Genomic DNA, 27,616 nt, shown 5'->3' on the forward strand with positions numbered 1-27,616 from the left:
CGCGTCGCAAGTATTAAAAATGGCGAACATTTACGAGTCGTTGAAATGAGAGAAAAAAAAAGTGAATTACAAACGCCTTGTCTGCACTTGGGCTTCTGAGAGGGAGAATTTTAAAAAGGAAAAATTATCGGGAATTAGCACATCGTCTTTTTATTGTTTTCAAAATATTGTTGTCTGTGATTGCATTGCAGCTCAGCCTTGTTTGCAATTGGATACTTCAGGCTCTCCATATTTAGCTTGCCATGCCACAACTTGCAGGAAGGCTGCCAGAAAAAAACAAAACCGTACTGAAATATCTCGTGTGAGCCCGGCATATACAATTACGGGATGACGGGGAAGTATGATGTTATTATAGGCGGATATTCGGAACTTTCCAGTTTTATTGTGCTCGGTTCTGATTCAACTTTCAAAACAGTGCCGTCTGCAAAATTTCCTCCTAATTTTCATTTATCACGAGTAGTTTTTTTGTTGAAGTCTGTAGAGTTTGGATAATCGAGTGCTTTGTATCTAGAGGCCATATAGACTCTAAAGGTTTAGTAGTGTTGTTTCCGTGCTTTCCGAGGAAAAATAGAAATCTTCACATGAGACGTTTAAAGAAAAGGCTTTCAGTGCTCTTCACGTCCTCTAAATGTCTCCCGCACAAGGTATTTTGTTCAGACTAGCCGGAAGGGCTGCTGTCGCTGCTGCAAATGATAACAACAATGACAACAATGATGGTGATGTTGATGATGATGTGCAGCACCGGATGATGCGAGTACGATAGACGGGTCATTATAGAGTTTTAGTATAACTAGTCTTACGTGATTTCATGCTTAGAGAATAACGGAGCTAAAGCGCGCATGCGCAGGATGCTAGCGTAGAAATTATATTAGCGTATGCTTTAAAAGTTAGCGTTGCACCTTTCGCGTATTTTGCGTGAAAAATAAGACGGGGTCCTTCCGAGCGAGAGCCGCTCATTTCAGCTGAATAAGAAGCCGTTGCGTTCCGGTTTTACACATTTAAAGATACTGACTGGCTGCTTCTTGTAGTGACTGACGTTGCCTCGACGAGCAAGTTGACGCTGTTTTTCAACACAATGTTTGAAACAAACTCTGGATCCTGGTCGCTCGAAACCTAATGGGGCCACCATCTGATACGCTACCGTCTACAACTGCTCAAAACGATGCTCTGCAGGTACGAACGTAATAAAAATGGGATTGGGCCTTTGAGGCGGCATTTTATTAATTTTGATTAGCTATAATGCGGCATTATAGATTAAATTGACAAACATATCTTTAGTATTGTTTCTCATCTGAAGGAACGCATACTTGTTCTAGCGTTTTTTACTTTGCATTTTTTTAACTAGATGGCGCCACTGGGTTTGCGCTTGTTCTTTCTCCGAATTTTATTTGCTTGAGGTTTTTGATGGCGGATATGAGTGTTACTGTATTTCCTGGCTGTAAATGTCTCTGAAGTATAATAACTCAGCAGCAGCATCAAGCAATGATAAACGGTATTTCGTCTGCATTCAAATTACACCCCATTAATGGCGTCGGAACGCTATACTAAAATTATATTTCGGAAAAATTGCTTGCGGGATGATTACGTAATTTGCTTTACTTAACGCTAAACTAAAACTCTATTGTCTGATGTGGCTGGAGGCGTGCATTTCTTGCCAGTGTCACTATTATTTCAAATTCAAATTCATTTGATTTTCCTTGTGTGCAAGGAAGGAGCAGCCACATTTTAAATTTTTATCAAAGGCTGACAATCTAACTAGAAGCGTACAGGTAACACATCGTTAGATGGTGACTTTAGGCACACACTAATCATTTGATGAGGATGATAACCCTAACGATGAAGTTGGCAATGATGAGGATCGGGTTTGAAAAGTACATATACTTTGTTAATACCACCTGGTCATAATTATCTCACCGATACGACCCGAGGCTGAGTCAGTTTGTGATGACATTTTGATATAATGATAACACTAACGTATTCTAAGTATCCAGATTTCTGTCTGCCATTTTCAACGGGAGCTTAAACAGGGCGGTCATTTTCCGTTTCGAAAATTTGGTTCTAAATGTGCGATCATGAAACCTCAGAGAGAACATTCAAATGCGCTCTTCCTGAGAACGAGGGTCACTGACCTCCCGTCCTTCCAAATGAATCTGATCGCTCGGCATGCAGGAGGGCGAGGCTTGATGAGCGTAAGAATGCCGCCTGTCGCTCTCCTCAGAATTTGATCTTTATGATATTCAGCACATCTCCTATGAGGCTTGGCATGTCGTCGTTACCTTCATGTATCGCTGCTGGGGGTGAAGGAAGCTTCGAAGTTGTTTCTCGCCGTCGCACAAGTATTTCTTACTTGATTGGCTCAACTAATCACTCCTGTCGACCCTCGAGTGATCGCGCCTAATCTTTGTGGCCAGGGTTCTTATGACTCATCTAAGTACAGAGCCCTTAGTCGGACAGGGTAGGGCTGCAAATGGCCCTTTCTAAAGCCGCCGTCACAACGGATCAAAAGGCCACTTCCGCGAAGCATAAGTCGCTTGGCGTCCACTCAGGACGTGCAAGCTAGATAATTCTTCAGACACTGGACTATTGCTGAAGCGAAAGCTTCACTGCGCCAAGTAGTTCGAGCCATCGGGTATGCACGGTTTTTACCTTGAGGAAGATTTAGATGTCAAACTTCTGTGTTAAGTATGGTGGTCGCCACGGGACTTAGGGGCATAGTCACCTAAGCCACCAATTGGCCCGTGACCTCTGCCAAGGTCAAGGTCACGTGACCTGGTGGTCTCCATGTTACCTGCAACGTAGGCCACCAAGTTGCCCGTGACCACTGTCAGGGTCAAGTTCATGCGACCACGGTTTTTTACCTTGAGGGAGATTTAGAGGTGAAACTTCTGTGTTAAGCCTGGTGGTCGCCATGTGACCTTGGGGCATAGTCGCTTAGGCCACCAAGTGCCCCGTGACCACTGTCAAGGTCAAGGTAACGTGACCTGATGGTCGCCATATGACTTTTTTCACGATATAACATTAAAGGCCCCGTTCCCGTGATAATTCGGCGCAATAGTGTGGGCATCGTGAGAGAAAACCACGAACGTGGCACTACCAGGTAGATGCCAGCAGTTGGCATGGCTGATCATTGATTGGTCGTAGGGAAGAACTGCCTGCCCGGGTGTCCCGGCCAACTCGTGTTTCGATGGGCTCAACAGTATTTCCGTGCTCACAAGATGCTCAAAATAAGGGGTGCAGTGACGAAGCGAGTGGCAAGGGCATGTACGCGGCCGAGAATAAGCAAGGCGAGCCCTGAACGAAAGCTCTTAACACTGTCACGCCATAAAAGACAGAGACGAAGTGTACCCCATCCCCCTCGTCCAAGTTTAGAGCGTTAGCCCTACTGCGTTCATTTGCGAGTTTCGCGTTATTCCTGGACTTAGTTCCTCAAGCGTTCTTCAGATGGCGCCACGTACTTGCAGATTGTTTCATCGCTGCGCAGCAAACATCGTCGTGTTCATCGTGCACAGGCGTGACAGCACTATGCTGTCTCCGCAGCCGATCACGCCTCGTGTAAAACTGCAACACACTATCGTGCTGTGCCGCAAACATGGTTATCTTCATCAAGTTCTGACTGCAAAAGGCTCTCCCGCTGTACACTGAACATCGTCGTCTTCATGCAGGTCCATCGGCGCGGTAATTCATCTAACCTAGGTAGATAACCGTGCCAGAAAGGCTGCCTAGGCCATCCAATAACGAGAAGCCAGGTTAACCCGTTGTCGAGAAGCTTATCAAGCGCGGAAACCAGTCAAGATCGCAGTGGCAGCCGCGGCTGCGGCTTCGGTCAATAGCTAACGCTTGTAAAACTTTGTTCAATGATAGTTAATTTCGCCAAAAGAATGAGAGAGACAGTTTGATGAGGACAAACGGGAAAATGCATCAGGCTGGACAGTGGTTTGGTACCCTGCACAGTGTTAACGGAAGAGGGGATGGTCAAGAAAATAACGAAGACTAGAATATAGTAAGGTTAGTGAGAGTTTGGCGCCTGCAAAACCATAGTCTATAGCTTCAGGCTCAAAGCTCTCAAGAAAGGGAACACTGCTTGCCACGCCTTCGATGTCGACGACCGCCGCCACAGTCTGAGAATGTTCAAATCCGTCGGCGGGCGCACGATCAAGACAGTCGTACGCGACAGAAAAATTACCTTTCGACACTGTATGTATGATTATGCAGAGAGAACGCGTGCTATCGCCTTCCAAAACATTCAATATGCACATTCACATGTACTGCTTCACGAATACGACGCCAAGACACAGGCTACACAAGTGCAAGTCAGCCGTGGTGGGAGTGAGGTCGGCGAGGGGCTGCTGTTAACAGAATGTACTCGTCGCGTTCTCTTCTGGTGTTCAAAAGGCTTCCAGTCCTACCATTATTCATTTATGTTTTGCTCCCTGTTCTTCGTTTTTCAAGAAACGAAGGCTCATAACTTATGTATGATTTCAGAACCAAGCTGCTTATGCCTCATTTCGTGCGGAAAGAATTACGTTACATGACCATCTCGCGTGAAATCGTGAGGCGTCGAGGCTCTGGTCAAACGCTTTAACGAAAACGTATCAAGATATTTTGGACAAATGTTGAGAAAGTGTTTTTTAATGTAAAGTTTTTCGCATGTTTTATAACTGCACCATAAGAATAAATCTCTTTGCAGATTCGTTCAATTGGCAAGTTTGTAGACGTTTGCTTTTCAAGTTAAAAAAAAAAAACGCGCTCCGTTGGCTTCTCATTGCAATCTTAACTGCTCGTTGTAAGGGCAAAACAAACTTGTCAAACAAAAGTTTGGTAACCACCAGAAGCTCGAACCATTTCTATCAACCTGCATTCTCAGAATGTATACTTACAATATTCCGCGGTTTCCTCGCAATTATCTTCAAAAACGCAGTGCATTGTTTTCATCTGACATTCTTAATTATATGCTGCGAGCGCACGACAAACTTCGTGATCGAATTTTGCTGTGGTTTGGAAATCTTGACCATTTCTATCACTATGTTCATAAATGTATCCTTCAATATTAAAGAGTTGCCAAACAATTATTTTGAAAAATACAGCCCTTTCGTTCCTAAGGCAGGTTTCGCCTACTCGATGCACGCGCAGAAAAAGAAAAAAAAAAAACTTTCGAAGCAAATTTTTGCCATGCACAGTACGCTTAATCGATCCCCGTCAATATGAGCAAAACTGCGTCGTTTATATGCTACAGTCTCTTCACAGGGAAACGGTGTCCCCAAAAGCTGGTCGTGAGAATGATTGCAGATGCATTTAATTATTTCTCATGATTAGAAGATGCTACTCGTGAGCATAAGGTTAAAGGGAATGACGAACAATTCTCGAGGGAACAAAAATTTCGGGAAAGCTTGACAAGCGTGTCCTCCTTTTCGTCGAAAAAACAGCAACATTGACATACCTGCTCTGCAGAAAATCGCACTTTTGATTCCCTGCAGTACTGGAGCAGAGCTCACCATTCCTGGAAGCAATGTGTTATGTTGAGCAGTGTGCCCCAATTGGTGTTCTTGAGGGCACGAGGCGACTTGGATTTAGGGGCTTTCGTCGAGTGTGGCGCAGGCTTCTTGCCACTGTGGCTGCTGGTTAAAACCCGTAGTCCCCGCCTCTTTGTAGGACGCGGCTGATCCGACTCGCGTTTGATCTCTCCATCTTTCTTCTGAAATTTCTGTCAACTGCCCTTCGTACAAACATCACATCAATGCCGGCCGCTCAGCGGAGCCACTGGACAAGCCCGTCCATGTCATTTTTTATTATTCCTTCAGCCATAGCAATAACATGTTCTTGTTTCCATTTGCCTTTGTTGGAGATAACGGTTTCTTCACTTTACTTTTCCTTCCTTCCTTCCTTCCTTCCTTCCTTCCTTCCTTCCTTCCTTCCTTCCTTCCTTCCTTCCTTCCTTCCTTCCTTCCTTCCTTCCTTCCTTCCTTCCTTCCTTCCTTCCTTCCTTCCTTCCTTCCTTCCTTCCTTCCTTCCTTCTTTCCTTCCTTCCTTCCTCTTTCCTTCTTTTTTTTCTTCCACTTTTATTACAAAAGCACTTCAAGCCTAGCACAATGTACCTCGCCGATTTTCGCATTCCGTCCGCCTTACCAAGTGTTGCTGTGACAAGCAAGCCTAGCTTTGCTATACATGATTATGCCGTGACTTGCTACGAGCAACCCTGAGTACCATGACCCTGACCTAATTCGAGGTCAATACCAAAGTCGAAAAGATTAAGTCTCGCTATTGCCAATTAAACCTGTGTGAAGCCCAGGTTAGCAAATTACGTCCAACGTCTGAACACATTGACATAGCTATGCCTCCCTAAGCCTAATCGACCTTGTTGCGTTCATGAAGGAAAGAAGCCAACAGTCGGCGAGGCCAAGGAAACCGTTGGGGATGGTACTTTATGTATTTTTTTTTAATGTTTACTTGGATAATCACAGAAATTAGTAATGTAATATGTTTAGGGGAAAGATAATTAAACACAAAGTAGAAGAAAAAACAACATGCCGATGGTGGGAACCGAACCCACGACCTCCGAATATCGCGTCCGGTGCTCTTCCAACTGAGCTACATCGGCCGCTGTCCCCCCTGCTACTTGCTTTGGGTAATTATGTTGTCTGGATACGAACCTTGAGAGTGTTCACCAGCGCCACCCTCAACCATAGCGGCGGACGTGGAACGTCCTTTGTTACCGCCAGCGTCACGTAGAACGTGGTCAAGAGCGAGGGTGAAAGCTGTGCTAGAACCCTCTTACGCTACCTATGGCTTCAAGACTGTCAGAACCGAGACCCCCGTAAGCTACAAGCGCTGGTGAACACTCTCACTTCCTTCCTTCCTTCCTTCCTTCCTTCCTTCCTTCCTTCCTTCCTTCCTTCCTTCCTTCCTTCCTTCCTTCCTTCCTTCCTTCCTTCCTTCCTTCCTTCCTTCCTTCCTTCCTTCCTTCCTTCCTTCCTTCCTTCCTTCCTTCCTTCCTTCCTTCCTTCCTTCCTTCCTTCCTTCCTTCCTTCCTTCCTTCCTTCCTTCCTCTTCCTTCCTTCCTTCCTTCCTTCCTTCCTTCCTTCCTTCCTTCCTCTTTTCTTTTTTCCTTCTTTTCTTTTTTCTACGCTCCTTCCCTCTCATGGTCTATGCAGTTTGCTGTAGTCAAGACAGAGCCCCGCGATAATTGCGCGTTTCAATACCCGGGAAGCTTTTACCGCCATCTGTCGCACATACATTTCCTGGCGCGGATGTCGTTGTTGCGACAACGCCGCTGTTGAGCAGCTTGCATGTGCCGAATGGGAAGACCTCGACTCTCGGCACCTGCTGTCCCGCAGTCGCCGTCTACTCGAATATTTCTGCTGTGACGTATCGTGACAATGGCATGTTGGGGGGAATGGGAGTGGAACGGGAAAGTACCGAAGAAGAAAGGTCAGTACTGTGCTTACTTACGTTTCATAGTACCGGTCACCGCGTCTTCGGCTTTCTCTAACGACGACTACCCTTCTGTGGCAAGCTGCCGGGATGATTCGATGTTCCGCATGCCGCTAAGCGTTGGCGTTAGATATCGCATATTTTGAGGACGAAAGCCCTAGCACAGCGCATTATAAGCGAAAGTTTTCTCTACTATCGCATTGCAAGGACTCCGAGCAACATGTGGTGCGTCTCTGCTGGGGGAAAATTGCATGCTGCACTGCGTTTGTAGCTTGTTGGTGCAATACAGAGCTCGTCGGTTTGTACAACTTGCGAAATTCCATTACGAAACTCTGCCGTTTTACCTTAGAATTTGACCTCCCAACTGCGACACCCAGGCATAACGCGTCTCTTCTTCCCATCTAATGTGAGGATGGCAGCTGCTTTTCGCCTGCCCACCCAAAAGTGACGCTGCGATATACGGACATCCGAATATCCGGGAAACCAATGCGCCGTTCCATCATATGTAAAGAAAAAAGTAGTTTTACGGAGTTGTATCCCATTTAACTCTAGTACAACGAGGTAGCTTTGGATGCCATTTCCAACATTTCTCTTTTACAATCCGCGCTGTTAAAGGAGTAGATGCAATAAAAATACTAATATATAGATACAATGAACAAGTAATGCTAGATTTCAAAAGCCTTGAAAACGAATGTTAGTGTATGTATGTATTGACAAGAATTAGTGCAGGTATGGCCTTAAAATGCAGCGCGCTATGAATTTAAAATTTATTTTACCTGCGCTGCAAAATATGGTACAATAGATGCTAAACATGCTCGTCTTTTTCTGACACCCTGCCATTATGTAAAGGGGTCATGGACAGCTCAAGATACCTGACAGCAGCTTTCACCTGGCCTCTTCCATTTGTGTGTAAATGGTGCTTGATATATTTGAGGGACATTTAATGTTCTCGCTGTGGAAAAGCCTGAATTAATGTTTGTGTACAATTAACAGCCAAGTACAATCCGTAGCCACACTTCTATGGCATCCCCGCGCTGGATGAACGACTGGGCGACTAGCTAGTTTTCCTCAGCGCGTAACTGCACTGCCCTGCTTTTTCAAGAGGGTTGAACATCTATACTATACGTTTCCAAATAAATGACGTCACGACACAGGGGTGCATCCTCCTTAGGCAACCCTCTTTAAAAGTATCGGCTTTACCTTCTTCCTGAAAATGACCTCGTTAAGCTTGCTTGCATACCCACTGATGCGTGAAAGCTCCTTCTCAAAATGTCAGTGTTTCCTGCAGAATTTTAAGGAAATGCTTCTCCGGCATAGTTTCGCTATTTGATTTTTTTTTCTCAGCCAGGGATGAAAAGTATTTATGGTCGGCCAAATGTATTTTTGCGGAGGGAATGTAAAACAGTGCATATTTCGTACCTCGCCTCACTTCTTTTTAGTCATCAGGAACTTAATATAGCAAACTTTTGGAATTTTTATTTTTCTCTGCGATGTTGCTGCCCGCATGATTGTACACGCGTGGCGCCGCCGCGCACAAAATACAAAAGTATTTACACAAAATACAGTATTACACAAAATACAGGAAGTATTTTGTGTAATATATGCCGGGAAATTTTTATTATATTTCATTTTACTAAGTCATTTTTAGACATCTTTAATTTTGCTTAGTCGGGCTCAGTCATTGCCGTAGCTAAGACCATTGCGTCAAAATTCTGTTTTATATTCGAGGATTTCTTAACATCCAAGTCTCTCGTTATATCCCAATTTTCATTGTACCCGAGTCATTCAATACATCTAAGCATTTCGTCATACCCCAGTCTTTTGCTTTATACAGACACACACACATGCAACACAGATGCAGCTTCAAATATCTCTGTGTCGCTCCTTCGCAATCTGAACTTATAAAGTGTCGCCTACAACACGGTCGTGCAGTGAGCGTAACAATTTCATAATTGATATTCGGATTCTTTTCCACAGGAAAATAGTTACCGGCAATCGTGCAAAGCATCGTGGGACAAATTTGGCTAATCGCAAATGTGAGGAAGGAATAATAGATAATAAGGGCAGAAAGGAGAAATGCATGTTAATAACCAATAATGGCGGTAGTAAGGATTTATGAAGTCCCTGGACTATGAAGTCTCTTTCCACAAAGGCGGATGACTCACTTTATTCTATTGGTTAGAGACGTTTCTCTTCTTTCGTATTATGCAACAAACCATTCCAAGTCCGTACGAGCGACTCACTCTTCTGGGCAAGAGCTACGCTACCCTACCGTTCAGCACACCTGTTGTCTGTTGTCAAGGGCCGTCAGACAACTTGCATCACGCGCAACTGCAAAACCGGTTTTGAAGTCTGACGTAAGGCCGGAAATGACAACATCCGAGTTGTCAGAGTACCGCAGATGGAGTAGACGGAACGACTGTAAAAATGACGGAATATATTACTAGGCGCAGTCATTTGCTTTCTGTTCCATATTCCGGCTACGACGTTCATATTGCCTAAGGCGGACTATTTTTCCTTCACGTATTCTTTCGCGCGTCAGTTCTTCCAGTTGGGCAAGGCCGTTGCCAACAGAGTAAAGAATGGCACGCAATAACGAATAGCGAGCTGACGGCGCATTTTCTGGCGGAGGTTTGAAGCTCACAGAGTTTCATAAAGTGACGTTCGCGATGCAATAACTTGCGTTTGCTGCACAAAGGCCTCTTAATCTAATCTAATCTTCACACATGGTCTGGCTGGTAAGCCGAAAACAACGATTCAACCTCTGGAAATCTGTTTTTTTAAAGACAGTCCTTTGAAAATCCTTCGGTAATTCAAAAACATGTGCTCTTAGCAGTTGTGTGAGTGTAGGAATGTCTCATTCTTCATTATTATTAGTTTGTTAGTGAAGTGGGTCGATTAGGATCTGAAAAGTGTGATGAATATTGCTAGCTTGAACCATACCGCAGCTGTGATGCAGTAGCCAATCTTGGTTCTCGGCCCAAAACTGTACTCCTTGAGAACTTTTCTTCCCAATATGACCAAGGTTTCAGAGCCTAAGCACACTCTCTTGTCTTGCGCGCGAGAACATAGTTCCTTAAAACACGTAATAAAGTCTTCTTTCTTAAATAACGTTGAAAGCATTCCTTATTTACGGATTCATCTACCATAACTTTCAGCTTTCAACACCAGGCAGTCATCGGAAACGTTTATTAGAAAGGATAGTGTAGGCATGCCTATAGCTTTAAGAGACTTCCCTAGATCGTGCTAGCTACACCAGCGATAGGGCGAAACAATCGCTCAGTGAGCAAAGTGGTAGGTTGTCAAACAATTTAGCGCAATGGCACAGATAAGGACGCTCCATCTGCGTAGCTTTCCTTTCCTTGCAAAGAAAAGCAGTCGTCGAATATAGCCAGGCTGGGGAGAAGGGGTCCATTAGTTTACTCTTCGCAGCAGTCCACCACCAGAACCGTGCGCTGTGACACGAAACATCAGAACAGGAAATGATAAAGGATTGCGGCAACATGGACACTTGGCCCACATTACCGAGAGCTGTTGGTCACCGGCCTGTATCAGTATATTTGAACCCTTAAGCCGATGAGTGAACTTGCGCAATAAATAATAAAAAAAAAAGACTGCGGCAACAGCAGTCCGTGATTCTACAGAATGAACTAGATGAGGGCAGTATTACCAGTACACTTGGTGCTTAGAATTCTACAAGGAAATACATTCGTTTTGTTTGTGGGGATTAACGTCCCAAACCGACACAGCCTATGAGAGACGTCGTAGTGAAGTACTCCGAAATTTTTGACGACATGGGTTTCTTGTGCGATGTTAGTACATGCGATGTTACTTACGCTAACGTCGCACAACAAGGAAAGTGAGAGAGAGAGAAAGGGAGAGAGAGAGAGCTAGTGAAGGACGTATATTTCTCGAGTTTGCTGAACCTTACCGCAAGTAGAGGGAACTCTCCTATCAGCTTAACTCTAGCGCTAATCAACTGCAAGCATTATGTCATGTTGCGGCGGCAATAAATTGAGCACATGGAACGAAATGGCGTTTTCGTCACTGCTAAACGGCGAGGCTAAACCCCAGAACTTCGCGTCCAAAGTGCGATCGAAAGCATGATTTTTGGTGCAAGCGCATGGCTCTGAAACACGGGGCAGCAAAAAAGAGCAGGGAAGGAGACAAAAGACACAGTGCTGTACACTGTCACTGAGCTGCTTCTCTATGCACGTCTATCCGTCTATGTCAGTCTATCACTAAACATATCAATGTTTAAATATGCTCAAAAAGTACCTTTGACAGATGCTTGAGTGATGACGAAGGCGATGATGAGTTATGGGCGACGGAGGATGTGCAACGGAGTCGTAACCTTCTTAGTTTTGTATTGCGAAAGCAATCAGTTCAGTTCAGTCGTTCAGTCGTGTCCGACTCTTCGTGACCCTATTGACCATGTCCCGCCACGCTTTCCGGTCTCTCACTATCTTCCTAACATCACATAACTTCATCTGCAGTGCCTCGAGGATGCCATCTAACCATCGCGTTCGCTGCCTACCCCTTCTCCGGCAACCCTCAACCTTTCCCAACATCAAATCTTTCTCCAGCGACTCCTCTCTTCTCATCAGATGACCCAAGTAGCTGAGCTTTAACTTTAGAATTTGACCCTCCAATGAGCAGTCAGGGTTTATGGTCGACAATATTGACTGATTTGATCTTCTGGCAGTCCAAGGAACTCTCAAGAGTCTTCGCCAGCACCACAATTCAAACGCGTCAATTGTTCGGCGGTCAGCCTTTTTCACAGTCCAACTCTCGCATCCATACATCACAACTGGAAGGACCATAGCACGAGTTATACGGATCTTGGTTGGCAGACTAATGTCTCTGCTCGTTACTAGGCGGTCAAGGCTAACCATTGCTCTCTTTCCCAGAAGCAGGCGTCTCCTAATTTCATGGCTGCAGTCTCCTTCCGAGGTAATCTTGGAGCCCAAGAAGAGAAAATCTGTCACAACTTCCACTTCTTGTCCCTTGATGCTCCAGGACACTACGCCAGTTTTCGGCCCGTCGCGTAGTCCGTGGCCACAGTCACGTCACGAATGACCTTGAACAGCCGCGAAGAAGACGAAGATGAAGCCGAAGAAGACAAAGAAGAAAAAGACGAAGAAGATGAAGAGGAAGAACAATAAGAAGAAGAAAACGAAGAAGAAGACGACGAAGAAGGAGAAGAACAAGAGGAAGAAGAATGCTTGGTCGTCCGCAGCTAATGCTTTCGCTCCACATTCGGTTCAGCATGCGTTGAACCCCCATTCTCATTTTTTCTCTTCTCTGGTCGATTATATAAATGTACCAAGATGATGTCTTAAGCTTTGTTAAATGGAAGCAGATGGACGCCTGGGGCTCTCTGCAGCGTTCGTTAAGAAATATTTTGCGAAATAAATGTTTTTCGTAATTTCTACACTTGGAGACAGCCACGGATATAGGGAGCAATGGGACAAATACGACGCAATTATGAAGGTACAGCTGCGACAGCGCTTCGATCATACCAGATGTCAAACGCTTCGCCCGAGTCAAAGCATCTCTGATAGAGGATTACGTTAGCGAGAGAGTGCACGCTGCCCCGCCTTTTTATTCGCGAAATAGCCTGGCGGACGACCTATTGCTGATATCTACGTGACGAAGAACGAAGTGTTTCTTCCTCCAACGCAGCAAATGGTTTTACTTTCTAGAAAAAACAATTGTAGAGAAATAGTAAGGTAAAGCGGTTGTAGTATAGTGTTTCCAGCGCCGCCGCTTACTCGATTACAGACAGCTGAACATAAATGGTTGCATAAACAGCTTTTTGTACAATCAATCAATCAATCAATCAATCAATCAATCAATCAATCAATCAATCAATCAATCAATCAATCAATCAATCAATCAATCAATCAATCAATCAATCAATAATTAAATAAAAACTCATAATTACAGGCAATAAAATAGTAATCATATAATCAATCAATTTAAGAATCCCATGAACACTATGTGGTCTGAATTCTGGGACGAGCATCAGAATTTTATTAACTATAAGGGCCCAAACAGCGGATACACTGAGAAGCACGAAGTAAAGTAAAAAAGCTGGCATAATCCAGTATTACAAATTTATTAGGAAAGAAATGAACAACAGCATTACAAATGTATTCTTATCAATATATCGAAAACTGGATGAAGTAATGTCCGCCTGCCGAAACGACCTTTTTTATTTCGCAGCTTTTCATTTGTTCATCTAATGAACTCTAAAATGCCCTCAGGCAAGGACGTTATTGAGAATGACGCGATGTCGGTGATGAGGGCAGAAAATAGAAACTGTATACTTATCTTGATGGGAGCATTTTCATACCCGGCGCTGAATGGTATAGAAAAGGCGCCAAATCCAATGTGAGGGAAGTGAGAAAAGCGTCACTGGCTCAACTGCAATGCTTCCACCACAGAGACATAATTAACAGACAAACCGCCCGGACATCATATATAATTGAAGTAACATAATTCTGTTAGTGCCTTTTCCGACCAAAGAGCTGCGTTAGACCTCGACTGTAGCTGTCTTTATGCTTCATTTATGACGACGCGGCAAGGTTCCCCAAAAATATGGACTCCTTGTTGCATGCGCTCTCTGCACCGGCATTGCGAAAATAGAGAGATTTAGCTTTCCGTGATCCGCGATCCGCTACCGTGATCCGCCACCGCGCGTTCCATTGCGCATGCCCAGATCCCCTTGACGCCGATAGGTGGCGCCACATACTTGATGTCGGCACATAGATCTGCCACGTCGGGACTAATCAGCTTGTGCGCCTCGCCCACGCGCAGTAGAGGGTCACGGTGGCGGATCGCGGATCACGGTAAGCTAAATCTCTCTAATAAGTCAAAAAGGTCGGAATTGGTCTTAGTTGCTGAGATCACAAGTACCGATATCATATCGCTACACAATATCACTAGCGAATCTGATGCCACGGTTATCCTCCATCGGGGCCTGCTTGACGCATAGTGCGGTGACAAAAGCCGCGTCCGAGCCATTCCGCCCGGAACGAAGCCTCCTACCAGAAGGTATTGTTCTTGTTTTTGCTGTGACGCGTCGCAGGAACAGATAGGAAGAAAGAAAAAAAAAAAAAAAGAAAACCTCAGCGTGCTTTCGCTTTGTCAGCCTTTCCGCGTAATGCCCGAGGTTTTTCTTTACAAGCCGCAGTTAGCGAGGAGAGCCAAGCACGTCAACGAAGAGCTCGTCGCTGTGTGCGATGTCAAGGAATGAAGCAACAAGATTAATAATGGAATAAAAAAGGGGCTCAAGAGTGCTCTGAAAAGGTTCCGGGGTAATCCTTTGTCATCTGATCTCTCCTCGAGCGCTTCTTTGAAGCCCGGCTGTTTTGCGCGAAGAACAACGATATAGCGCTAAATAATTAATGAAAGAGATCGTGTATAGAAAAGGCGGAGCGCTAGGCAACTGGCAGTGTCGACAGTTGTCGACCGTTCCTGAAGCACGGAACGGCTGCAGCGCCGCCAAGAGTTCTCGCGGCAGCGAGTCGCGGGGCCATCTTAGTCCCAGCTACAAGATTCCCCTGGGATCCGAGGAAGCACCAAGTTTGTTTTTCAAGTTCTACGAACTTTTAAGACGATTGCGACCTTTCTCGACCCTACATTCGTCGCCTTGCATCTTTTATGATCATTATGCCGTGGTGCCTTAACATCAGTGTGCGTGGAACGTGTGGGCCGGGAATGGTTCTCTCTCGCCACGTCGGTGGCTCCTAGCGCTGTGTCTTTGGCTACGTCATTCTGCTTTGCCCTTTTTCGAGGTAAGACTTTAATACTATAGCTTCCCATGTTCCCAGTAGTGCCGTTGTATACGCGCCTTCTCCTAAAGTGTTGGTGCCTTTGCTATACGCTTTTGTTACACTGGGACGTAGCTCAAATAACGATCCCAGACTCTTAAGGTTGAGCATTTTTTGTAATGAATTAGGGTTGTATGTGGCTCCTACACGCTTGAAAAAAGAAAAGAAAGATTGATTTCTGCTGCCTTATTCGTGCGTTCTTATTTTGAGGCGACACTATACTCGCTTCGGCAGTGCTCGCGTCGTTAACACAGCGTGCCTAAGGAATTGAGCAACGAATAACTGTATAACAGACGGTTTTAAATTCCGGAAGTTCAGGAAGCAATGCACGAACTAAGACGGACGGCAAGCTGAATAGCAGTCAAGTCCAGCCACTTGTGCAGAAATGTTCGTGTCGAGAATGAAAGGTGCACCACGGAATACATGCTGTTTGATGGGAAAGAGGTGGCAGATCATTTCTGCGCCAGTTGTACCCAGCGTGTCACTTGAGTACGTCAGTTTTTTTTCCCTGATATTTCGAGTTGCATGGACAGCTTCGTAACTAAAAGTTGCGACACTCCTTAAGAAACCGGTCTACCAAGACTATATGGGCTATATGGGCCCCTATAGAACGTCTCATCCGCTTTCATGCTATTCGAGCGTCGTTTTCCGTAAATCTTCTTTTTTGAAGTTATTATTCGTTTGTTGCTCCTGATAAGACCCCCCTTTGTTAAGCAAGTCGGCGAATATTACACGGCTCGTAATGATGCCACAAGTGGCAACGGGCAGTCGCAGGAGAGCGAAAGAATTGATCTGTGAAATCATCGCTATACAACATGCAGCCGAGAGCTGGTTTGTACATGGAGGTCTTCCAGAGTTGGAATGAGGCTACCCCAGTCGTTTTGTAGCTAGAGCTACATTGGCCACAGTTTCGCCGTTTCGCGTACCTCCAACAGGTGCAGTTCTGCGCATGCGCGAGGAGCCGATTGACGTCACAGCGCGCAGCTGGCGCGCGCCTCGCTGCTCGCCTCGCCGCCGCTTCGACCACTTCTCTTCGCAGCTGTGCGCATGCGCAAGAAGGCTGCGTTGCCATACAAATGAAGGATGGAGCAGAGCCCAGCCGCTGCCGAGCGGTGCTGGAGAATCTCAACTCCTCCGACCCAGAGGTGGCGTCCTGGCAAGCGAGATGCAGAGACGCCGAAGCAGAGAGAGGAACGCCTGGCCAAGAGTCGGCATCGGGACGCAAAATGCGATGCGGCGATGGAGGGCGACGTGAAGGCCTGCCGTGTAACCAATCACGTGGTTAGACTGAGTGAAACCTAAACCTCTCGCTACGGATATCCTACTATGCCGGAAATGACAAGTTGCCTGTCACCTTTTGCTTGAATTGAAAGCAGTAAGAGCGAAGAAAACACATAAATATTTTTTTCCGGAGTTTTGCAGGAGCGAGGATGACTCTCTGTAAGAACACTGATGCTTGTTTTAAACGCAGATTACTGATTCAGAGAAAGCTCGAAGCCTGAGTGTCATTCTCTCGCAATGAAATACTGACGGCAGATAACAGTCACGTGAGCCTTACAATCACTGAAGTTTGTCTCTTAGCTGAAGTTTACTGAAGCACGCTAAATCAGCAGCAGCCATTGGTGCCGGCGTGGTAAGCTGTCTTTCAGCTATTTCGATCGTATCATTAATAAAAAACAACGAAACCTGAACTGTGCCAGCAAATTTTATTGAAAAAATAATCGGATGTCCCGCATAAACATCTGCAGGTGGGGTAAGCTGTTGCTAAGCAATTTCGATCGGATTGCTAAAACAAAGAGCGACAAATACTGCATTGTGCAAGCCACTGTTATCGGCAAAATAATGTGGCGTTTTCGCATGAACGTCTTCAAAACAAAGTATTTATCGCCTCCTTTGTTTTTCTCCCTTGTGCTCGCTACATCTTCGGAGGAAAACAAAAACAAATTTACTGTTCGTGTTCTTGTTGGGGTGCCTGCCGCGTAAAAGGGAGATGCTGTTGTATCGCCGTATTTTTCTGAAGTGTAGCAAATGTGCTCATAATATCTAACCCATGCCGGGTAGAAAAATGGGGTGTTATCACCGGGACTATACGAGTGCTATGGTGTGTGTCCTATCTCGTGCCTGTCCTGTCCTTGCGCTATTTTGTGTTTGACACGTGTTACCAACGAGCCCAACTGCCTCTTAAAGAATATACGCATTCCGAAACAGACCTAAACTACATATATGGCACAAGTGGCAAATTGCTTACGACCTACGACGTCCTTAATGGCCCATGTCTATCCCGTTGTTCAACGATCTTACTGGAAAGGTGTTGAATGCTGTTGACTCTTGGCATAACGTTTTACATGTTGATATAACTTCTGGTACAACGAAGGTACATTTAAACATGTAGGTGCCACTTCCGGTCTCGTGACGTCACTTCACTGCATCGAGTAGAGTGCGATGACGCAATTTGCCTCTAGCCAATGGGAAAACTTTCGGTCAGTTGGCGTTTTTTTCCGCCATCCAATGAACCTATTTCATAATAGACGCTGCCGAACATCTCTGCACTCCGCGTTTTTTCTTCGCTGGGACTTTTATTGCTGTCGAATAAAGAAGAACCAGCGAAAAAAAAAAAAAAACGTTCAAAACGAGATAGCTCGTATACCGTTTTCGTCCATCAACCAGAAGGTGCTTACTCTGGAATGAAAAAAAAAAAAAAGAGCAGAATATGAAGCAGGTGAAAGAGAAGGTAAAGAATACTAAAAAATAGACATCTCTTTCTGACACGAGAGGGCGCTATCGGTATGTTCAGTTTCCCGCGACCTGAAGGGTTCTTTTATTATTTGTTTCTGAACACTGCAAAGAATTGTTCCTGGAGTGTCGATAGTTCAGTGTACTGTAAAAATGGCGGTAGTCAAGCTTAAGTATTTCATCGGCGTTATTACAAAACTAGACGGCTTTGCATTACTTTAAATCATCATCATCATCATGATTTAAAGTAATGCGTACATTAAAGGGCAGCTGCATCACTTTTCGAGATTTCCGCGATATTAAAGTATTGAAATCTCTATAGGCTGAATATAATGCTTACGAAGGGTTTTTGTGTTATCATTACAACTTCTGACGTAATCGACGATTAAAATTTGAGCTTAGCTTCTCCTCGCAGCACTAAAGGATTGCGGAGAAGCTCGAAGATGACGTCATGGGCGGCAATATTGTTTTCGTTGCCTTCGCCCACATCCTGACGTGCCTTTTCTGCTGCCGCTAAACAGTGTTTCTAGTCCTTTGCGTTCGGTAGCCTGAATTTTACTTCTTCAAACCAAGTGGTCCTATGAGGGAAACATACCAGTACCGATAGTGACGTCACCATACGCCCACCATCCGTCGTTGTGCTTTGCAGAGAAGTCTGATAGCGGTCGCGGTTTTAATCGCTAATTGCGCCATTTTTTGATATGCTAGCGCCATGGTATTTTGCACGCTTATCATGGAATCTGTAATAATTCTGTTCCCCGAAACTCATCCGAATGTACAACCGGTGGAGTTTCCCTTTAAGTCAAAAGCTGTCACCATCAAATGACGTCACAGTCCGAGGTCTCCATTGCAACAGTCGACAGTGCTCCACTAGAGCGTACAATAAAGCATGTTGCCGGGATAGTTGGTTTAACATCCTTTAAAAATTGGGAAAAGATCCCGGCTCAAAAATTTAACGCGCGCAAAAGAGGGAGACGAGGGACGCAACGACCGTTGTCCCCTCAGGCAAAGCATCGAAAAGTGGGTCGCGCATGCTCAAGAGCAGTCGCTCGCAGCTCGGCACCCCGGCCTGCAGTCCTCGCACGTTGACAGCTCCCGCATAATCCCCGCGGGGGGGCTTTGTGTATCCGTATGCAAAGCGGATTGGCTTTCGGCGACCGCTAGCGGATCACGTTGTCGGCCAAGTGATTCGCTTTGGGAGGCTGCGGCTGGAACGGGGCTACAAGGGGGGAGGTCGAAGCTGGAAGATTGCATCTTACGTAACGAGGAAGCGGTCGCCTTTTCTACCTGCAGCTCACTTGCATTATACAAGTTGAAACGGAATCACGTCTAGTCTTGTCTCGGCTCGAATCCGATCGCTGTTTTGTAGCTTTTATGGCTTCGCCTTTCGTCGACTACCCCCCCCCCCCCCCCCCCCTGGGAGCGTCGTCATGGAAACGGGGGAGTTGAAGTGTCGGCGTGGTGGCGGCCGAGTTGCTACCTTTTGGTCCCTGCTCCAGAAGGTGTGGTGGCATTTTCGAAGATGGAGATTTAGGTAGCTTCCTGCGAATGACCTTTCAGGACTCGGCAGCATTTTCGTCGCCAGCCAGGTTACCACAACTCAGGATTTCGGAACAGTAGTTGGGCAACAGTTTTTGTAGGCAGGCTCACACGTATAGGCTGGGCCACCACGCATTCATCCCTGTTTAAAACTCGAGGTTGTATTCATTCTGAAAATCTAAAAAAAAAAGGAATTTCTTTAGCTTGAGTAGTGTACCGAGAAATATTAATTTTCTTTCTTCCAAAAAACAAAACACACATAATTCAATCGCATCATTATACTAAAAACGGGCGGAGGTCCATATGATATTTCGCCGAAAATGAAACGAGTAGGTGGAGCACGACGAATAGGGTAAGAAGAGCTTAAGGGCTTGGCAAAAAGCAGTCGCGGAGACGCGGCGTTACATAAGAATCTCGACGTGGAGTGCGTAGGCGGATTCGTGCATTAATTTTTCCCGGAAAACGCCAGCTTTTAGCGTAAGGCGCTTGCCTGAGTTGTTTGCTGAATGTCTGTATAAAATTGATAATCGGAACTATTGACATGCTTTGTTCTCTGCCATTGTCTCACAACAGCGGAAACCTTCCAGATGAAATCTGTGGCTGAGGTTCTCGCAATATCCTTTTAGCACTTAGTGCCCTTTAGTCGATCAACGTAGAGAAATAATGAAAATCGTTAGATGCTTCAAAAAAAAAAAAAAAAAGAAATAGCCAGGTTTCCTCCTTTGTTACAAATACACGTGTGGGGGCTAACATGTTTTGACATGGTTTTGGTTTAGGTAGGTTTTGCGGTGTCTGCACACGGTTGTTCGAGCTCCTTTGGACCAGTTAAGCCGATGTAGGCTTATTTCGAAGCAAAACAAAAGTTCTTAAAAAGGTGTAAAACAAAGAGAGCGTACAGACAGGAATGGAGTGTGCGTGCTAACCAGTTCTGCGGCGCTTGATCGCATAGCAACGAAGCGTTGCTTAGAAATGACTTGCAAGCACAAAGGCAGAGAAGATCAACGAAGGCAATAATATGATATTTTCAGGTACCAAATATCGAAATTGTCTAGCGGCTGCTAGACCACATTTACAACAGATGACATGTTTGACTGAGTAATATGAATTCTGGGGAAGAGAAGGCACGCACTGTTTTTATAACTCTGTAAAAAGTTCAGGATATTTGACAGATTTTTTCATCAAAATTAGTTTTTATATCTAGAAATGATTTGTATTGATATGGGTTGTTTAATTTGCGCAGAATGAGGCCGCTCTAAATACGCTACTTCAATGAATGTTTTCTTACGCATTCCCCTAACTACTTAATAGTAATTATTACCAATTATTAGGAATTAGCTAATAATTTATACTAATTAATGTACGAATGATTAGTAAAAAATATGCATGCTGTATGCTTCTATGTTTGGAATGTTACTGTTCTCTGAAGCATATTCAGCATGTCATTGGACTTTAAGGTTAAAGCAGTAGGCTTGGTATTTATTTGCTTTATCTCAGTATTATAATGTACATAAAGCGTATCATCGATCCAGAGATACGCATTGTGTAAATGGCAATATTGACATAAATCCTCTAGCTTTCAAAACTATAACGATGAAGGGGAGCACTTGTCGGATGATACACTTATTGAAATGCTTTTGAGTTTCCATATACTATCTTATTCATTTGTTACTTTAAGCATAGTACCCCGGATAATCTTCTGCTCAGTAACATAAGTGGCTTTTTTTAACGAGTTAAAAAAATTGATAAGGAAACTATAGAAAGAAAATAATGGCAAGACCGAACGTTTGTAAAAATGACAGGAGCTCCGCTTCCTAGTTAATGAAGGTGACTTGCATATTTGTCTAACCAAATCATTTCTCTTCCATTTTAACGAGATGTAATTTCGATGTGACATTAAACTGAGTCCAATTTCACATGCGGATCTTTATAATGACACCTTTCGCGGCACAAAATTGGCCCAACAGGATGCGATCACATACGCCCTCAACTTCACCACAATTGCTCATGTGCTCTGTATACACTATCCGTAACGAGACAGGGCAGCTATACATAAGCTTGTAATGATTCATAGCTGAGGTAGGCCCTTACTTGCTCTTTCCACGCCCATCCTAATGCGCACCCTTCGAAGAAACCGAGTCTGACGGCCAGAAATATTGTATAACAGAACTCGTTGTCCCTTGTTACGCAAGCGAAAGAGACTACTAATCTCCTTGCGTAAGGAATAGCATTAGCCCTTGTGTTCAGGGCTGCGAGACACGGTCGTACACCTCCCACGCGCAAGTCCTGCGCATTATCAACGAGCGCTGCTGACGTAAGGAGTTGTTGAAAAACTTGGTTTGCTTTTTTTCTCTCCCGAAAGCAATTTTCTCCATTGTCGCTGGTCGTTAGTTCAGACGCTGGTATTGCGACGCCAGCGAGTTCCCACTAACGCCCTCTCCTTGTGAGATCACGTAACATCCAGGCGTGCAAGTATACGTTTTCAACGCGCACTCTGGGCAGCAGCAGACGAACGGCGCAATCGTATTGCAGACGACGGGGATATAAGAGACGGATAAATTCGAAAGGAACCCGATTGCGCCACAAAAAAAGGACATTTCTCGAAGTGACAAGTAACCGCGGTGTCGACTAGACGTTACGCCATTATTGTGCTCGTGCGGGTCGGGAACGGTGATGGAATATTCACCGTTCCCGACACGAGAAACTGCGGAATCGGGTCCTCTACCGGTGTGTATAGCGGCCGCAAGAGCACGGAGTGGGCGCAGGGAATAGTCCGCTACGTCCTACCACGTACGTACCTCTAATTTATGTTCATCATTAATTTCTTCTGCACGAATTTCAGTGTTTTCATCGTTGCTCAGGTCATGCTTAATCTCTCTCATGATATAATTTCCCAACACCTAATAACAGGGTGTTTCGAATGCCGAGTGTTCTATCCCGAACGGCAAATCGACCTTAGGCTTAAGGTCGTCTCGAAGAAAAGCCGCATAGATTCAAAGGGTTAGATGCAAAAATGCGATGGGCCTTGTTCTGACGATATAGATGATGAATCGGTGAGCGTATGTTGTGACGTTTATTATAAACTTGTAAATTCGGTTTACGTTGCGTGATGCGTCAAAGTAATCGGCCTAGAACCGGAAATCAGGAATTTTTTCCATTCGTTGCTCCTCGAGCCTATGGTATGTCGTTAGTTATAAACGCATGAATTGGGTTTGTGATGCGCAATGCGTCGTAGTAGTTAGGCACAAGCTTTGATCATGCATTTCTTCCCTTCTGGTTGTTCGCATTCTGGTTTCCCGGATCAGGACAAATTCTTTTTTAACTGCAAAGTTTCTGAGAAAACTGTATAGCTTTCCTTTGCAGCCGTATGACTGCGCTTGGGTGGATGACAGTGAGTAATTACTCCCTTATTGCTCATATGTAAGTTCAGTAGTATTGTGACGCACTTTGTAACGTCACTTGAGCTGGTGACCATGGGTGGGAGGCAAATGGAAATGCTGCCGATGGTTTGACGTCAACATTGTCTATCCCCTTCCAAAAACATTTGCTCATCCTAGACGACTGGTCTGAAATATTCAAACGAAATCGCTGCACTCATCATCGTGACTGAGGTTTCAGGACTCGGAGCGGGTAACGTCGCCAATGATGCTAGCGCGGTTGTCAGTGATGATGAATGCTGTAGCTGCAAATGGCATTGCTTCGAGAGTAGCCGTTGATGTCACTACAGTCGCCACTTGCTGCGCTGTTTCAGCCACTTGACGACAGCAGCATGGTCAACGCTGCCGCAGTCCCATTTTCATTCGCTACAGCCGGATTAGACAGCGGTTACCACGGCAGCGTGTCACCTATAGCTCCTGTGCTTGCCTCAACTTGCTCTAAGTGCAACAGAATCTACGAATCTGAGGCGTCGGATTCGGCGGGATCGAATGTCCTCACGCGCTTACCAGCCAACTACTCAGATTTTCCACACTCTCACTTCCTAAAAGGCTTTAACCGGAGTACAATTGTAAGTGCGCACGGCCTCGTTTTCCGGTTCTGCCAACACGGCAGTCACTGTGACGTCATTATAAGTCACATTCAAGAGTAATGAGTACAATGAGGCGAGTATGCCGTTTTGAAGAGTTCGTGGTCTGGATTGAGTGAGCGACACTGCATTCAATGAAATAACCAAGGGAAGGCGCGGCAATTCACACTGAGAGAAATGATGAATAAGATGAGTAGCACATGGTGAAACTGTATGGCTTTGACATCTCTCTGACGTGTTTTTTCTTCAAAACTCTTGTATTGCGTGGTGCCCTGATCTGTACGTGCACATACCGTGTCTTATCATACTCCTTCTGCCCCCTTCCTACATTTCTAATTTATTTTGTCTAGTTCCTCTTGCCTAAATACTTCAAATTTCCGCGTCTCTTGCCCCTCCCTCATATCCTTTGCGAAAATACTCACAACTGATGTATCACGTGTTCTCGCTGATTGTTGCCCATATCTCAACTGAATGATGTGAGAGTTGGTGCTTGGAAAACAGCAGCAATAACAATAGCGTCATCGAGATGCACGCAGGTCTTTGTCATAATTACTGCAACCTACTTAAATTGTCTAGCGTTTAATACTACCTTACAGCTCCTACTACTGCTAAGTAGTATGGTGAGCTATTTGAGGTTTATCTTCCCAAAACCAGATCAGCTATGAGGGACGTCGTAGTATGGCGGGATCAGATAAAATTGACCGGCTGGGGGCTCTTTAGTATTCCCCTGACATCACATACTACATTGGCTTGCACTGCGTTCTTCCTGCATCGAAACGCGAGCGCTGCGGCCGACGTCGAACTCCCATTCTTCAGCTCAGCAATCGAGGGTCCTAACCACTAAGCCATCCCAGCGGGGAATTAGCAGTGGAAGCAGTGATAACAGTAGTAGCAGCGATAGTGGTAGGAGTAGTAATAGTAGTAGTAGTAGTGGCAGATAAAAAGCGGTAGTAGTACTTGTATCAGAACCAGAAGCTGTAGTAAAACTCTTATTTCAAAACACCAGGCGAGTGCTCAAATGTGCATAACCTGCTGTACCAGCGCGATGTAATATCTCATAACAACGTTGTATCGACTTTTATAGTCTAAAAGGTGCTCAACTTTCTTACTGTTCTCTTTTACTTTTATTGCTTCTGCAGTTCAAGCGGTTGGAGCCCATTTGGCCAAGCAACTGCCGTGAGAAGAGGAGAATGCTGGAGCTGACCGACCAGCAGCGCCTGATGCTGGTGGCCTCATGCGCAGGCCTCGTCACCGCCACCATCCTGGTCACCGTCTGTGTGGTGACTCCGAACTGCTGGCTCTACCGGTGCATCTGGGGACGAGAGGACGAGAAGGGTGAGCGGATTAGAACTGCCTTTCAAGCTTTCTTCAACAGCCTCGCGTCCGCCAAGTCACAAAAGAGACGTATTTCGAAGGTGTTTCATGCCTATTTGTTCGGTAGAATAAGTTGCTAAATATGTACGGTAAGGATACAGCTTCAGGACGCCTCGCACGCCTATCGAGGCGAACAATGACGACAACTGTATTACGCCGCATCTGTCACCGATATGGTGCACCCCATCTCGTTCCCACTGGACTAGAAAGTATGTTTAGTAGTATGGTTTGTGGCGTTTAGTGCCCCAAATCGACTTAGGCTATGAGAGACGCCGTAGTGGAGGGCTCTAGAAATATCGACCACCTGTGATAGCAGCATGTTATAGTACGGGGTATCGTATGGTCTGTGCTATTCTGGGCGCTTCCTGAAAACTTTCAGAGTTTGTCACTTCATCTAAATTTGAGCTGCACTAGATGACGCCCTCTCAATTTGGTACCCACTCGATCATTCTTGTATCCGCAGCTGTGTTGGTAGTGTGCTGAAGTCGTACAACTGTCCGAGCGGCCTTTCACTTAAGCGAAAATGTCCAATTGTGGCTGTAGGAAGAATGAAAAGAAAACGCACGGGCCTGCTACTGGCTCTGTAGCTGAGCCACCTCCGCTGCCTCGTGCAGACAGAAGAAAAAATAGAGAAGAAAGAAAAGGAAGAGGGAGAGAAAGACGCGCGTTGCAACAACAGCCGCCGTCCACCACCGAAACGGTGGCGAGTGCAATGATGGCCTACAACAGATAAAAATGCTGTGGCAGGCTAGCCCCCGCCGCAAGCGGCGGTAACCTACCTGTCCCAGCCCCATCAGGGGATCACCGGGGCCCTCAAAGGACCCTCAAGCGAAAATGTCCTATACTTGATCCTTAATAAATAGCTCCTTTCATTGCTTCGGTTTAAGCTGATGAGCCGTTATTAGCCTCGTTCCTAGCCTTTTTGTTTTCTTAGGCTAAATTATTTCTTAGCGGACGCACACGCCACCACTACCATCGCATTGTCGACGATGCTATGAACAGGCAATACGCTCATGCGGGCACCATGATGTCACCGGTAATAGCACTCGCTCAACGAAGCAAAAGCTTAGAACGAAGCAAACGCTTTAACAAAGTTCTGCAGCGAAGATGGGGCAGTGCTTGACAAATTAAACTGCCGTGACGTATGTGCCGTTTGCAGGCCCCCGCTGATGCTGGTAGGGATAGGAGCGTCCAGGAGCAGGCAAATGGCGAACTGCCGCAATAAAGCGGACCTAATGAGGGCGGCCGGCACAATGAACGGGCGTCCGCTTGTTCGTCTTGCTTTATTAGACGCGGTGGAATGCGTGGAGCGAGTCCAGTTACTGCTGCTTTTCGAAAGGCGCTTTCCGTGGTGCCTGAAGACCTTCATTCCGTTCGGAATATGCCAGCCTGGCAGCATGCCTCTAAAGCTCTTTCAAGGGAGCGTCGAAGACTCGAACACTGATATTATTGAAGGCGGAAAGCTGGACTAGCTAGTGGTTAATCTCACTCTAAAAAGAGTAGTACACTGGTGCCAGTTAGGCGTGGGATTAATTTCTGGAAAGTATTATTGTCCGGTGTCTTTGTCTAAGAAAGAAGGGAAAAGGTTAATCAGCAAATCATATATATTTTTTTAAAACTGAAATATGCAGATCTTTTAAAAGAAGAAAGTGACTAGTGCGTTTTGCTAAAGGGACCCATCGTCTAGCTTCTCCTTCCAATCTTTCGTCCATGATTGACGACGGGATAAAGCCCATCAAATCAATGAGAGGTCAATTATTATATATATCAAAATATTGAAACTCAGTCTTCCAAAGAACGTCACAATGAATGTGTGTGGAAAGAATGTGTATCAGTATAGATGTGAAACAACTACTTTCGTGGAAAAGTCTTGGAAGTAGACGGACAGCGGGGTACAGCAGACACTTTCGCGTATTCGAAGATGTACGAGCATTTCACCATAACGACTCTGATTTTGTGGGTGTTAAACCGTGAAACCAAATTGTCACAATCAAAACCGCTGGCTGTGAATGTGACAAACAGACCATTTGAGCGTACTGTTACCAAATGCCGTTGGAGACCAAACTCAAGTTCGTATTATATCAGCGGAAAAGGAAATGATAAAGTGGACTGGGGTGTGGCTCACTGAGACCTAGAGGAGATGACCAATGGTCGTTTAGGAAAACAGGCTTGTTTCTTGTAAGATGGAGACGTAGCTGCTTTCCAACCGAGATTGGGGTGACACAATAGAAAATTTGTCAACAAAGGGTGGCCACAGATGGTGCGGGAATGTATTGACTCTTAAACAAGAAAAATGGTATTCTTTGTCCTGCTGTAGACGTATAATAGAGGAAAATGTCAAGAGACAGCTTTGCATGGCAATTTTAAAGCCTGTAATTATGTAAAATCAGAAGGCAACAAGTCAACCCCACGTGACTGGTCCTGAGCGCTTTTTTGTGAGAACCGTTTATGGACCTTTACGCCTGAATAAATAAAGAAAAATGAGAATGGCTTCAATGAAATTCGCTTGCGAAGGCCCGGCCGCGTGATTAATGCTCCATTTCTGTCTTTGTTCTTTTTTTTTTTCTTCCTATAAGCTGGATAAAAAGTGAGGACCATAGCTTACTTTCGGGCGGTCGATAAATCCAATCGCTTCCACAGTTGGGAAGTCTCCGACGACGAAAACATCTGGTATATGGGCACA

At 45.3% G+C, this 27,616-nt stretch overlaps 1 protein-coding gene across 4 annotated transcripts in view; it reads left to right on the top strand.

Annotated features, from left to right (window-relative positions):
• The window catches only part of LOC146173565 (synaptotagmin-1-like), a 200,367-nt gene that overhangs the window by 137,423 nt on the left and 35,328 nt on the right, over window positions 1-27,616 (top strand). For 2 of the 4 annotated variants that reach the window (XM_084583421.1, XM_084583418.1), the window contains one exon: window positions 24,699-24,894. In XM_084583421.1, coding sequence (XP_084439547.1) covers window positions 24,750-24,894 — 145 coding nt within the window. In that variant the 5' untranslated portion in view covers window positions 24,699-24,749. Of the gene's footprint in view, window positions 1-14,878; window positions 15,231-21,921; window positions 22,326-24,698; window positions 24,895-27,616 lie in introns of those variants that run through there. The other 2 variants (XM_084583419.1, XM_084583420.1) reach the window with 2 other exon arrangements.

This window comes from Amblyomma maculatum, chromosome 11 (assembly GCF_055883805.1).
Source record: "Amblyomma maculatum isolate TAMU_Amacu chromosome 11, ASM5588380v1, whole genome shotgun sequence".
Lineage (NCBI taxonomy): Eukaryota > Metazoa > Arthropoda > Arachnida > Ixodida > Ixodidae > Amblyomma > Amblyomma maculatum.